The sequence below is a fragment of the Octopus bimaculoides genome, chromosome 2 (assembly GCF_046866305.1).
Source record: "Octopus bimaculoides isolate indiv1 chromosome 2, ASM4686630v1, whole genome shotgun sequence".
Taxonomy (NCBI): domain Eukaryota; kingdom Metazoa; phylum Mollusca; class Cephalopoda; order Octopoda; family Octopodidae; genus Octopus; species Octopus bimaculoides.
Window position 1 is genome coordinate 93,617,622 of NC_142929.1, and position 15,993 is coordinate 93,633,614.

At 32.0% G+C, this 15,993-nt stretch overlaps 1 protein-coding gene across 1 annotated transcript; it reads right to left on the reverse strand.

The window, feature by feature from the left end:
• Positions 1-491: 491 nt before the first annotated feature.
• LOC106872183 (protein SET) lies at positions 492-6,644 on the reverse strand. The gene is made up of 8 exons (XM_014919082.3): positions 6,544-6,644; positions 5,062-5,243; positions 4,539-4,661; positions 3,756-3,872; positions 3,434-3,601; positions 2,703-2,742; positions 2,222-2,289; positions 492-2,092 (listed from the first exon to the last, which is right to left on the reverse strand). The coding sequence occupies exons 1-8, from the start codon at positions 6,611-6,613 to the stop codon at positions 2,024-2,026; spliced, it is 837 nt and encodes a 278-aa protein (XP_014774568.1). The 5' UTR covers positions 6,614-6,644; the 3' UTR covers positions 492-2,023.
• Between the last annotated feature and the right edge of the window lie 9,349 nt (positions 6,645-15,993).

Sequence of the window (15,993 nt, forward strand, 5' to 3'; positions counted from 1 at the left end):
ATATATATATATATATATATAAATACACACACATCCTAACTAGTGACCCATCAGAAGCCTTCAGAACAAAATGCAATACTTAACCAGCAGCTAATTAGAATAAAGTCGATACTAATAAAGACAAAGCTTATTTAAAGTAACTGTCACAAAATCTCAAGTAAAAACTGAAATTAAACTTCCATTACAACTCACAGAGAAGACCTTAACATTAAAAATATAGTCAAACCAGCTAGACAACATACAATTGGACAACCAATATACTTTTGAGATACCTTCATATCACCTATCCAAGCACTTGAAAAATGCACATAAAGGAAATCCCTGAAAGAAAACATTTCAAGTCTACTTACAACATCATGTTGTTGCTGAACCAGATTGAATATTGGGAACACAGGAGGAATAAAATACTTTGAAAAAGTTTTTAAAACATTTGAATATATACTGGAAAATCTCATAGATGAAAGGAAAATTGTAGATAACAAAAACAATGGTTAGCAGAATTAATCTTTAATTTCATCAAATTACTCAGAAATCATCCAACACCGTTGTCGCATCGAACGGTTTATTTCAGTTTAGAAATACAGTAGTTTGGTGTCAATTTGTTAATCCCATTTACATTGAAGACGAGAAAATTGGAATAAAACACAAGTTTACCCTCACAAACTGCCTGGTTATATGTAGCAGCCAGCAATTGACAAATCAGATTTGGGAAAATATTTGCTATGCAGAAGTATAAATTACTTAAGAGCACTAAAAAAAGAGGGAAAAAAAGACAAAAGTACAAGAAATATTTAAGATGAACTCATGGAAGTTGGGAAATTTTTCATTTAGTAAATAATGTACTCCCTACATTCATAAAACTTTAAAAAAAGAAAACCCACTACACACATTGTTCTACAATGATTTCTAAAACAACTGATACAAGTAAAATGTTTTATTACAAATAGCATTATTCTAGAAAACAAAGAAAACACTAATTAAAAAAAAAAACTAAAGTTGACAAAGTTTTATAGCTAAAAATAACTTCAATAAATCAATAAACAAGGTTCTATATAAATGCAAATCATCAAGTTGACAAGCAAAAGCTCACTGAGCAATTGTTTAAGAACCTTTCCATGGTATAGACATATAAAAAAATATTGAGTCTCACGGGGATAATCGTTGCTGCCAGTTCAGTTGATATCAACTGAATTTTTAAATAAACCAAAGTTACAACTGTTCGAGTCAGAAAGTAAAAGCTGTCCTAAACTTAAATCTTTAAAATGTAATCAACTGTTTTTGTTTTTTTTTAACTCTATTCCAATTGAATGAAGTGAATATCTAATTACAACATTAAAAATAAAAATATCCATAACAGAAGAAACTAGACAAATTAGCTGTGCTTGGTGTCAACAAAAGCAGTAACTAAAATTAACACTTCACCTTCAAATACAAACTACTGTCGAATGTTTAAGAACTTCAGAAGGCAAAAACAAAAAAATGCCAATATACAGTTGGGTCAAGTGTTTTAAAGGAGATAATGCTTTAGAAATGAAATGATGAAACTGAATGGGGAAAGGAAGGGGATAGGAAAAAAAAAAAAGAGAAGATATCTGAATGTCTTTGTCCTTTATTGAGAAACCCCTGTTGAAAATGTGATGAATTAATGAACGTGAAGGAGGTCAAAACGTGTTGAAAAGAAAGGGCGGGAAATGTTTTCTTCATTTTAGCAAAAGTACAAAGCAACTCTAAAAGGGTGCCCAAAGTGAAGTGATGGACAGTTTATTGATGACAAAAAAATTAATAATTAAAAAGGAAAAAAAAAGAAAAAATATATATATATAGTAGAGGAAAAATGAAAATAGGGGAGATGAGAAGACATTACTTTTGTCTTGAAACTACAAGAGACAGTCAGAGGCTGAAGTGGGTCAACACAGGAGGAATGTCGATACTGAACCACTTTGTGAGGCTGGTAACAAACTAGCAACTGTCAATACTACACTTAGTACTGCAATAGTACCAGTTATGTTGTGAATGACTTCAACTAGCCTTCTTCTTCCTCCTCATCTTCAGCGGCATCACCTTCACCTTCCTCTCCTTCTTCCCCAACATCCTATGAGAGAGGGAAAAAAGTGTAAACTTGTACTTTGTGAAGTGATCGATTAAATAAAAGCAAAGTAAACTATAATCTCCCTTATATAAAAAAAAAAAACAATCAAGATAAATATCACTGGTTACTTACTTCTTCATCAAAATCCTCTGCTTCTTCACCTTCTTCATCATCTAAGCCTTCCTCATCTAATTCCTCATCTGAAATAAGATACATAGATATGTTCAAACTTGGTCATATGAATATCTTGGAACAACATAGATAAACAAAATAAGATAAAAATAATTTTTTTTATCCTATCAGTCTAAATGCAATTTTCACATTAGAAGAAAAAGCCTGAACAGTTTATTTCAAGTGACAGTTTAACTTCCTCAGCAATTTAATATCATTTTACATCGAGTTTTCCGAAATATAAACAAAATGAGGTCTAAAGCTCAAGTATTACACACTGAAACCCATCACATCAATCAGAATTAAAAAGATTCTCTATTGCAAATAGCATAAAGGCCCAATAGAATGCCAATTAAGTAATTCTTTTCTTATTTAAAAAAGTCTTGCTTTGTCTAACAAAATACAGCAATGATTAAAGCAAAATTCATAGAAAAATACCTACCCTCTCCTGCACCACCTTCATCCTCCTCTACTTCTGATGCCTGAAAATAAAATATTTAGTGTTACTTCTTATACTTTTAATGTCAGACTAAATGAAATGCACACTTTATTATGATATTAAAGACAATTTATTCTTTCAAAGATTATCTTATAAAAGATTTAAGTCACAATATATATTTTTAGAAGTATATAAAAGCCTTGTTGGAAAATGGTAAGAATACAGGCTAGGACTTTAAACATACGATCTCAAATTACATAAAATAAAACATCAGCTAAAATGTATAAATTTGTGAAATAACTTAGTAAATGGGGAATAACACAAATTAGACACTGATAATCACAGCTATTTCATTGTTTTCATTATTCTGAGGTCAAATATTCTTAATCTCAACCATAAGCGATAGAATATAAAAATCATGAAATCAATAATAGAAATTACATAAAATAGTTTTTCACCCCATTTTAGAGTAAGCTGTAACTAGTTTTATTTGACAAAGGCAACCTTATGGAAAATCCACCTGGGAAGGGATAAACAATCATTTTTAACGGAACTAAAATAGGATGCAGGCTATGACCACAGTCAAAGTGCTTATGCCTACCAAACAGCTAGTGAAATAGTAACAATCATCAGTCTAAAATTGCTAATATCTTGCAAAAAGTAATTAATTCCTGAGTATAATCATTACAGAATGATTGGAGGAGGGGTAATATTCAATTAGAGATGGAAATTACCAAATAGTATTGCAGAGGGTTTGGCCAGATGTCGTCCTTGATCACCTCTCCTAGTTCATCAGCTCCTGCATCACCATGATCAGTAAACCAACAGAAGAAAGATTCTTGCTCCTCATGGTTTCTTTTGCGACCACCTTTGCCTGGTTGACTGGATTTTTTGGTCAAGTCCTGAAAGTAAAAACCATTTCCTCATATACATATATATTATATATATGCCAGTATCAAACATGAACGTTAAATGATAATTCAATTTGATCAGTATCAGGAAGGAAATATGCCTGAATACTTTACATGAATTTTATGTATTAAAGAAACGACTAACTTTGCCTGGCTTCCATTTAATGGGCGTTGATTTAGATGAAGGTTCTCCCGTATCATTCAAATGGAATTCTTTTGAAATAACGTCATTCTCGAAATATGGATTATTGCTGTCAAAACACTGTAAAAATGAAATTAAATATAACAAATCAAAACGGTCTAAATGATTTATTTGCAGTAAAACAGATATTATGAATTAATGTTGAATGAAATACAATTTGGCAGAAGTCTATCGACAAACTTTCTTTTTAAGACAACTCGATTAATACTTGCTTACCAGCACTTCTGCATCGTGCTCATATTAAGTGTATATTCGATTACTATTTCATAAACATTACAAACAAATAGGCGCAAGCGTGGCTGTATGGTAAGAATTTTTTTCCTAACCACATGGCTCCAGGTTCAGTTACACTGCGTGGCACTTTGAGGCAAAATGTCTTCTATAGCCTCAGGCCAACCAAAGCTTTGGCAGACAGAAACTGAAAGAAGCCTGCCGTATATATAAGTATATATTTGTGTCTTTGGGTCCGTCTATACCTTTTCACCGCTTGACTACCGGTGTTTACGTCCCTGTAACAACCGTTCGACAGACCGATAGAATAAGTACCAGGCTTTAACAATTACTGTGGAGCGATTCATTCGGCTATAAATTCAAGGCGGTGCTCTAGCATGGCCGCAGTCCAAAGCAGCTAAAATGTCCTATTGGCTATTTTAATGTTCACATCTAAATGTGCTATCTTTACACAATCACCCACTGACGATTTAATAAAAATTAAAATCTACTCACAAAATTTATTCGGTAGCCTGACTTAATATCTTCAAATTCTTGAACCTCCACTTTTGTGAGGTATTGTAAGGCTTCTTCATCCTCTTCGTTTAACAGAGCAGAGACTTGCGGATGGTTTACAAACTTGTGAAGTTAAAGACAAATAACTGTTCAACATCAATGAAGCAATTCTAAAAATTAATCTTAATTTGATTTGAAAAATAAGTAACGTTTGTTAATATGCTGACGGAGACAGCATCATTGAGAACAAGGACGATCTGCAACCACGTGGTTACGGGTTCGACATACTGCGAGGCACATTGGTCAAAACGTAGTCCGTTGTAGCTCCGGACACACCAGAAAATTGTGCAATTCGCAGTGTACCAGTGCGGTGCATTCCTTTGTGTCGGAAAGGTAGCTTAACTATTCCATTAAGTGAAACAGATAAAAAAAAAAATTCAGATTTGAATCGTGTAAACTCAATCGGATTTCAAACACGTTAACAGTAACATTACTAAAATATAACATTGTGATAAAAGGATACAGCTGTCACCCAGAAATTAGGGATTTTTGCAATGAGTTCTGAGCGCTTTTGAAAATATGGTTGACGTAGTTTATTATATTTCTGTTCTACTTTCAGTATTTCCTCGCTTGCTTGCTCATTTAGCCGGTCTATTTCGTTTTGAACTTCATCTATCTGCTCTATTGCTTCTTGCTGCTCTTTGTCTAGTAATGAAATTTTAAAAGAAACATTCAACTCATTTTTTCTCAATCATGATAGCAAACTTAAAATTTATGAAAAATATTTTGAAAATGTTGTATTTGTTTTCATATTTAACTCCCTTTTAATGCATATATGCTATAAAAAGTTTCAACCAGCAACACTATGTGTATAAATATATATACACACACACATTTATACATACTCAAGAAGTTTTTATATGTTCATCTTACATTAAAAAAATCTAGTTCGAAAATCAAAATATATTTAAAATTTCTTAGAGTATAATTTCCAAACAAATTTTAATACTTTTGTAAATCGATTTCTTTTTAATTCATCAGCAAAAATTACTAATTGCAATTTTCGTATAAATGGGAATAAAACAAATTCAAAATTAGTTTAAAAATAGACAAATACAAAAGCATAGAAGACCTGAAACAGCATCTGTTAAGGTAATGAATTCAAATTGAAGCACATGCTCTACCACAGTACCAAGACTTCCGGTCATGCAGTCTTAACCACGTTTCGCCGGGAACGGAAGAAAAAATTCTTTTTTCTAGACTTCCCCCCCTCATCTTCCTAAACAGAATTATTACTAATAACGAAGACTGATCGAACATTAAACTATAATTATTTCACAAATATCACGAAACGTATGACTGCCGCCGTTTTTCTTTGCTAATTTATTTAGGAATTTAAACAAATAAAAGCGAATGAATTAAGTTATGAGGCATGGAACATAGATTGCAAATGGCGATTATCTTAGCTTCACTATAGACAGAGTAGTGTTGGTTGGAAAGCCGTTTTAAATAATGGTAATTTCAACTTAATGTTCGATTAAAACATAATTGTAACATTGAAAACATTATTTATCAGTTAAAATATTCAAAATTACATCTAACAGAATATTAATCAAAGGAGGTCAGCGAGGGCCTCGTTTTCACTGCTTTTCTGCCATCACCCTTCTTCTTACATGCAGTAAACAATAAACTATCAATATAACTTATCTACTTCCACTAATTCAGCTAAGACTAAATAAACTGAATACAAAAAATTTCAAGAAAATAACAAAAGTCATAACAGCAAGACATATGAAAGTCAAATAGGATCTGAAACATCTCTTCACATTTTTCTACAAGGAACAATGGCCTATGAAAGCTACATGTGCTTCTTTAACAATGTGACTAAGAGTTGCCAAGCTTGACGTTAAATAATCATGTAAAATTCTGGAAATATTTGAAAAAAGTTACACACATATTACCATTATAGTTATTATTTTTACAACTAGAACATGTTTTAACTTACCAGCTTGCTCATCTGCATTTTCATGATTATTTTTCCCCTCCGCTTTGCTTACTTTGGCCGGAGTCGCCATGATCACACGAGTACTGCTGAGAAAGATCTGCGCTTGCGTAGCTTAGTCAAGCCAACCGTTGCGCGCCAAGGCAAAACTAATCGCAGCAACAAAACTTACCTTAGTTTGAAAATTTTTTTTTACATTTATTTAAAATTACTGCATATTTTAATGATATTATGTTTAAAAATAACTTTTTCTCGCCCGTTTTATTAAAAATATTTCATAAATTAAAAAAAAAATAAGCATTATGAGAATTCTAGAAATTATCGCTTGATTTAGTCTTTCACTACACTCTAAATATAAAATTTTTACGAAACGAAAATGAATTACTACACACAATGAAATAAAATTTTGCTTTTCTTTTCTCTATCTATTCAAATTTAAATCTCCTTCCTAGTTAGAAAATTTTTAATTAAGATACACTAAACATGTCTTTATTTACGACCTTAATTACAAACTACCTTTTTTTTTATTTCCTGAAAATTCTTTTGTCTGGTGTTCCCGATATATGCATATGTATTCATATATATAGAGGCTTAAACCGGTCTCTTGTCCATCGGCACTCACACACACCCCGTCCCTTTTCGGCATTTTTAATAATTTCTTTGCAGTTTATATTTATTACTGTTGAACGTAACAAATATTCTTTTAGATTGCGAAATATTTACAAATTTATTCATCACAAAAAAAATAAAAACCGCTGATCTCAAATTCTATATTGTTATTGACAACTCAATTTCCCGCCATTTTCATCCTGACGCTTTATACTTACATTTACAATGTATTGTTCCTGGAAATCAACTAGGATTGCCAGATTTTAAATAAAGATATTTAAGTTTTAGATTATACATTCCAGTTTAAATAAATTTTTATTCAACAATAATTCATTTATGATAAAGAAGCAGTAGTTATTCAAAAACTACTTTTGTAAAAAATATTTTCCCCAAAAAAAGTCGAAGTAGATTATAGTGAACGTCACTTAGCAATTTATATATTTAATAACTATAGTGAATTAATGTGAAAAAGGTGTAGTTAGGTACTTAATAGGAAAACGCGCTGCAACATACACTTGTGCATTCACACACACATTTTAATAGCCTAAGCTGAATTAAACTTATATTTTTTTTACAAATAATTTTTTTATATTTGAAGGAATGAATTCCACCTAAAATACTGTAAATTACATATTACGCGCTTAGAAGTAGTATGCTCCGGCCTCCCCCATTATTATTATTAATATATATATATATATATATATATATATATAACATTTAGAAATTATATACACATGTATTTATCTGTGTGCGTGTGCTGTATTGTGTTTATAATTATAGAATTTGTGTTTTATATATTATTTCCTGTTTGATTATTATAACTTAAGATTTTATACAGTTTATTCATAATTTACGAGTCATTTAAACTGAAATGAAAGCATGTATAAGTCAAACGAACATAGTTAACTCTATAACTGATGTTCACCAACAATACTTACAATTATGTAAGAACTGTTTGCTTTTGTATTGTTAACTATCGAAGTTTATTATTTGAAAATTTGGCTTAAGATGAAAATAGGATTATACTTGATAGACTTTACAATAAATTTAGCAGTACATTAGTTTTATTCTTCATTTATTACGAATAAAAAAAAAGGATTTCTTTTAACAAGAGACAGGGCCAATTCCCTAGCGGAAAAGTATATATCAATTAAATCCGCTTCATAACATCATTCTCATAATATAACTGTTTTTATCGACCCGGAAAGATCGGGGATAATTCGGCAACGGTGGGATTTGAACACAGAATCAAACCATCGATAACTAATAAGGAAATTTTTGTATAAGAATAACGGTTTCTTTATTAATCACAAGAGTCAATATCGCTTCACTTAAAAACGTGTAATATTCACATCAGTAGCTGAATGCTTTATTAGTAACTGATAGTGACAGTTATAAAATGCAGTATGATCAGATCCGTAGAGCTAAACAGAAGCTTTAAAATGTTTAATCGCTGCTTATGTGTGTACACACACTCGCACAAACATATATGCAAACATAGGCATTGTGTATATCTCTACATGCATGTATTTGTGTATCTATGTGTATGTGAGTATCTATATATGCGTGTATGTATCTATATATGTATGTGAATATGTGCATGGAAATGACACATGAAACAGTATGAAAGAAACATCCACAATAATATAATAAATGGATGTAAATGTTTGGTTGAGTGGATGCGCCGTCTATCTCACGCGCGCACACATACACAATATCTATTTCGAATTCTGTTCACTTTCGCTTTAGCTCACTTAATCTTTCACGTATTATTTCAATACCGCCAAGCTATTACTACTCACACAGAAATATATGCACATATGCATATATATATATATATATATATATATATATATATATATATATGTGTGTGTATGTATATATATATATATATATATATATATATATATATATATACACACACAAACACACACACAAAGACAAGTATTTGTGTGTTTGTTCATACATTTTTGTGCGTGTTATTGTGTTCTTTTCTGTTCTCAATTCTGATTCTTCCATCTTTCGCTCAATGTGGCCTTTAACACTTTTGGATTAGATCACTCTAAATAACATCTTTTAGACATTTGTGTATTAATTTTTCTGATTGGTTTTCAGTGACGATATAATTTTGACATAGGGCCTATCATTAACTATACATTGAATAATAAATATACTGGTAATTGTATCCATTTACGAGGTTCTGCTGTAAAACATATTTCTAAACAAAGAAAAAAATAAACTATTTTGTATTAACTGTACAATATACATGACATAAGTATACAACTATAAGCAATGAATATATTTGTAAACTGATAAATAGAGAAAACTTGCAACTTATTTTAAATACGTGGTTTAATTATTTCATCACTTAAAATGTTTATTCATTCTTTTTTTTCTTTTTTTCTTACGTGCTAACTACCATTTGCCAACTGCAAATGCAAATATATGATTCCTTGATCTCTCTTCCAAGCAACCTTCCGACTATCCGACAGCATATTCATCAATCAATCTTACGCTATACTCGCGACCGTTGTTGAACAAATCTGGTTTTCAGCTAAAAGGAAAACAATCATTGAATAAGTTATTTAATTGTTTCTTGCAGTTTGTCCTATTCTTTCTTAGAGAATTACCCACAATAATTATTTCCATAATTACAATACGCATGTCGTCTGTATGTGCATTGTTGTTTTCACGATTCTGAAGTCATGTAAACTGAGAAAGTTTCTTTCCCAAACATCAAACATAGTTGAGCTGACAGCCTACCATTTACTGTAGAGCGATTATTTTTTCTCATAAATTGGTACACAATATCCCTCCTTTAAAATTATTCATATTCATTCGTTTGTAAGCAGATAGTACCTGGAAATTGATTATTAGTGTCGATAGAGCTCACCAATTTTCACGTTGAACTTTCAACAATTTCGATAAATTTTCTTCAGGCGCTGGCCATTACATAATGCCAAATCGTTTCGATCGTTTGGCTTTTGGTAATTCAGAACAAATATTTTGTTCTTCTTTCTCCATTGTCTTGTAGAGTTTCCCATCCCTTTTAAATGCACGATCAACTTCTCGATTAAGTTCTTCGGTACATTTCCCGGTTTCCAGTTTAAATCTTGTTGCGTAGTAACTCTTACGCGATTTATCAATCATACGACCATGATGGAATTACCGAGAAACCCCGGTAATAGCCCTTGAAAATAATTTACTAATTTCGAAATCATTATCACTTATAGAAATCCTTCATAAAATGCAATTTGTAGACAACTGTATATACCAAGAAGGTATTATAGGAAGTTTATTTCTATTTGATGAATTACAAAATAATACAAGAGAAACCGCGGGTCATTTATTTAACTTGAAGTTTAATTATTAATTTCCAGCCTCTTAGCTTTCCTTTCCGACTAACGACATATTTATGGCAGTAGAATTATCATCCTTACTGAGGAATATTGATAAGTCCTTCAACCACTTACTACGCAAAGACATCATCTTATTCACAGAAATCTGCAGAGGATCAAGCGTACACTATTAATATCCATCAGCGTCTGGTGAACACCATGGAACACTAGAAACGCCCATAGCAAGTCCAGGTCGAAACCCAATCTCTGTTCGAGATTGCTGCAAATTCATTTCACTTCTGACGCTTTGCCCTTTTATCCCGGCCCTGGAAGAAATCGATATAACATTTAATAGTGTTATTATCTATCAATGTCTAACAGTTAGCAAAGAATGACATACAATGCCCGTATGTGCGTCTGTATATATATATCTATATATATATATATCTTATATACACAGGTATGTTGATGCAAACAGGAAAAGTACCAACGCATGAAACTCTCAGACCTTGACTTACTCTGTTACTTCTGCTATATATTAATACACACACACACACACATATATCTATATATATATAAAACAAATAATAAATGAGTATATGCATATATACGTACAGGTATGTGCATACCTACGTCTACCTGTATATATAGGTGCATATCTGGGTACAGGACATTGCAAACAAAACGTAGACAAGAAAATAATAATAACCAGAGTACAGAAAACACACAAGCCACATAGAGAACATTTTCCTTCATCAGCTACCCCCATTTTAACACCGGTGTTTCCCTAAAAATGGGGAAGGCTGGTTTATGGGATTACCTTAGGTTTCCAGTCCATAAACGATGGGAAACCGGCCTTCCCATTTTTAATATATACTGCTCTACATCTGAGAGAGTGTGTCTTTGTTCAGATTTATGTTTTCTACAAACAATACACACACACACACACACACGAGTGAGTGAACAAATGAAAGAAGAACACTTAACACATTTATTGGGAATTACATGTATGGATCAAAACAGTTTGATTCAGATTCCAGGATACTTAAAGTTTCAAAGTATAAGATGCTTATCCTCAGCCATCGGGAATTTATATTATAAGATTTCTTATTCAAATTTCCAATGGCTGTGGATAATAAGCATCTTATTATGCTTTGAAATTTAAGTACCATGAAATTTGAATCAAACTGTTTTGATCATTACATATATATGTAAATAGGGTTAAGATCAAAGCTATATCCTCTTGAAGCACATCTTGTCCCAACACTCCAAAGTCATATGTAGATGCAGTGTTTGTGTGAGGTATGCATAAGAGATGAAAATTCCGGAAAATATTTTTTGCTGAGTAATTTCACAAGATTTTATAATTGTAATATTAGAACTGCTGAATTTTAGTTGCTGTTGTTTCTGAAAAGATTTATGGTCAAATATATTTCAGCCATGACTATTCTCACTTCCAGATATTTCATATATAGGACTACCAATACACAATGTGTTACTCCGTTTTTTTAATGGTACAGAGTATTTTGTACAAGATTGGGCTACTAATTATAGCATATTAAGTGACTGCATTGAAACTCCTGCATTGGGTTTTGGCTTTTAGTTGTTGCGGACAAAGTGGAGGTGCACAATTAGAGTACTGGGTTTTTACTCTCAGCCTTAGAATCAATAAATAAATCTATGAAGAGAATCACCAGTCTTTATTGATTGTTGACACTAAATTGATTCTTTCCAATATCAATATAGATATTACTTTTTTACATAGGCACAGAGCTTCAAATTTATAAGGAAAGAGATATAAAATTTCTCAAATCCATTAGCAATATAAATAAAATGAAATGGCTACTGTCAAAAATTCAAACTGAAATGTGGATTCTATGGTGATTGCCAAGACCTATAAAATTGTTTTTAAATCTCTCAATAGCAAAATTCGCCTGTTTAATCATCTATAATTTCCACTCAAAACATTGTAACAAACAGCTCAATTCAAATAAACTTAATTTCTGTAACTTATTTAGCAGCAACGTTTGGTTGTGTGGGGTATAGAGCACTGAGAAGCTAAGGAATCTTTTCCCCCAGTTTAAAGCTGACCAGAGGCTACAAGCAACGGTTTCCATCCCATCATTTTGTGGCACTGGAGAAGAGATGGAGTCTGGAGAAAAAGAGGAAACACACTAGTCCAAACTAAAGGCAAGTAGGAGATTGGTCAAAATCCATACATTATTCAATATGTCTCTTCCTTTTCAAGATTGTAGGGTGTATTTTGAACAAGATTTGGTTACTATTTATAGCACATTCAGCAACCATATATAGACTCCTGCATTGGGTTGTGTGAATTTTCCTGATGAAGTGAAGGAGCCCAGTGAGAGTAGTGAGTTTTAATTTTCTGGTTTAATGTCACTGAATAACAAATGTATGAAGAGAGAACCTCCATCCTTTATGGACTGTTGAAACAAAATTGATTCTTGTCAATATCAATATATATATTGCTTTTTTATACAAGCACAAAGACTCAAACTATTGGAAAAAGAGATAAGATTTCTCAAATCCATTAGCATTGTAAATAAAATGAAATAAAATGGCTACTGTCAAAAATTTAAACAGGGACATGAGTTCTATGATGCTTACCAATTATTGTTTAGTTTTAAATCTCTCAGTAGCAAAAGAAATCCTTCTATTCAGTCATCAATAAGCTCCACTGAAAACATTACAAAAAAACAGCTTATTTCAAATAAACTTCATATATGAATTGACTTTGTTTCTGTATTAGATAACTTATTTAGTTATTAACATACCGTCTAACCAAAAGTATGGTTTTTTTTTAGTCATTGTTCTTCTTGAAGGCAATTATTTGAAAGATTATCTAACCTGACTCAATCAAGTGATGTTATTATTTCTGAGTAAGCTTGATACATTTGATCAAACCAATGGCGCATCTTCACATGCTTAGGAGCAACAACCTGGATCAACAAATATAAGATGCCTCGTTCACTGGTTACAATGATTGCATTTAATGAGCAGCCTAGACTGTCTTTAATGAAAATAATACCGTCATAATAAATTTAGATAAAACATTTGATTCCTGTTTTAAAGAAAATTTAAGGAAATTCAGTGATTGTTGTGTTTAACTTTAGGCTAACCTGATTGATCAGATCTAGGATCAAAAGACTTTCCAGCTATGACTGTGCCATCTTTTTCTCAGTACTATATTATCCAATGTATTCTTTCTTTCTGATGACAGTTGGATATAATTTGAGGCAGATTAGACTGTTGTGTCTAGCAGGTTGGGCAGTTACAGAGAACCCCCTTCAATCACTTGATTTGGAAGTTATACTGAGCAGGTTGAGCAACTATATACCCGCAATGACACAATCAATCAGTAATATGATATAAATATTATACAAATGATTGACAATGGAGCAAAAAGGTTCCATAAATTAATGATATAGGGTAATTATGGTAAGGTGGATGAAAGAAATCTATTGGAAAAGTAGGATTACACTTTTCTAATTTTAGCACAAGGCCAGCAATATTGAGTAAAGCGAGGAAGTCAGTTACATTGATCCAAATGTTCAACTGGGTCTTCTTTTATCAAACTTTAAAAAATGTGAAAAGTAAAGTCAACCATTTGATTTCAGAATGTAAAGAGCCAGAAGAAATGCTGCAAAGCATTTTGTCTGGTGCAGTAACCTGCCTTTACAACTGAAAATAGTGAAACCTAGAGATGAAGTGACACTAGACTGTAATTCACAGAGAAAAGTTTTGTTATAGTTTTAGCAAATTCAGCATAAAATAGAAACAAAACAGTCAATAAGGATAATGATAATGATGGTAATTAATCATTAGCTTAAGTAGTGATTAACACTTGCCAAACTATTAAAATAACAGCATTTTTAACAACACTTGAAGTCTGTTGAATAAGTGAGTCACTATGAACTTGCTCAACTTGCTAGAAACAACAGCCAAATCTTCCTCATATCCTACTGTCTTAAAATTATATTATACAATGTCATTGATATACAAAATAGATGGAAAGGTCATGGCCAGAATGCTATGATCATAGATCTGCTCAATCAGAGTTGACCTAGAGTTAACAACATCAACACCTGATGATTATTGTTTTATTCACAATACTCAATGTAGACGATTTCTCATTGAATTTGAATCACTTGGACTGTGATTGTGACTAAGAATACCATTTGGGCTTGGGTATCAAAGGTTGGTTGAAAAAGTACCATGGCTTAATGGTGGTAGTTACCCGTGGCAATGGTAGATTAGGGGAGGAGGCCTGAGAAAATATAGCAATATTAGAATAAAAAACAATTGGGACTCATAGACATGCTGCCACAGAATTAAGACAAATGGTGATATACTGAAAGCCTTTCAACTAACATCATGGCTAATACATACAAAGTACTTGTAGTGACAATCATAATGGTTTCAAATTTTGGCACAAGGCCATTAATTTTAAGGGAATGAGTAAGTCGATTACATTGATCCTCAGTGTTCAAATGGTAGTTATTTTATTGATCCTGAAAGAATGAAAGGCAAAGTCAGCCTCAGTGGGATTTGAACACAGAACATAAAGTGCCAAAACAAATGATGCAAAGCATTTTGTCCAACACGCTAGAAATTCTGCCAGCTCATCACCTTGATAGTGGTGATGATGAGGATGAGGAAATGATGACTACACATTGGTGGGTAGTTAGAGCTTACTGGAGATAAACTAACTGAACAGAATATAATACAGGAATGATAAATAAAATTAAACATCCTTGGTGTTATCAGTTCAATTGAAATATATAATTTAAATTCGATTTCAAGTTACGACCATTCTTTCTATATTAGGTTTATTGACCTAAAGATTAAGATGTATCCTCTAGGATTCACAGGTACACAAAATAGTAGGAATTACTGGAAGGAAGAGAAATTTAGCTGCTGTGTTATCTGTAATTAGACATATTATTCTACTTATATAATACTATGTGCATTTGTCTGTGGTTGCAATGTCTTGTTGACAGTCACACAACAATGAGATAGAAGAAAAACCTGCTGTAAACCAGGCAAGCTGAGACATGTGATATGCTGAGGGACAAAACACACAATATCTGTAGTAATGTTTGAAGCCTTGACAACATGATTAATATACCAGCATCTTAACTTCAGTCATAATGCCTCTTTTGAATTCTTATATTTTTATGAGAAACACAAAGACCAGACAACATATTAATTGTGAGTCAAAGGCTGTCGGAATTATTTCCAACATTGCTTGCTGCAATACATTTCATCAGGTATTTATCCATTTCTCTCATAAGGAATATGAATATCTATAGGATCTCAGCCTTGAATAACACCAAACCATATATCAGGATTAACAGAAGAGACAGAAACAAATCTTTCTTTTGAAATTTTAAAAGCAACCAAGCAACAAAAAAAAAAGCACACACACCCCTCAATAATCTACATTCTTGAATCTATTGGATAAATAAATGAATTAAACTTTAAT

Coding starts and splice junctions, on each gene's coding strand:
- LOC106872183 (XM_014919082.3), bottom strand. CDS start 6,613: ATGGCGACTCCGGCCAAAGTAAGCAAAGCGGAGGGGAAAAATAATCAT. Junction 5,244..6,543: donor AAATGCAGATGAGCAAGCTG/GTAAGTTAAAAC, acceptor TTTCATTACTAG/ACAAAGAGCAGCAAGAAGCA. Junction 3,873..4,538: donor CAGGCTACCGAATAAATTTT/GTGAGTAGATTT, acceptor TCATTTTTACAG/TGTTTTGACAGCAATAATCC.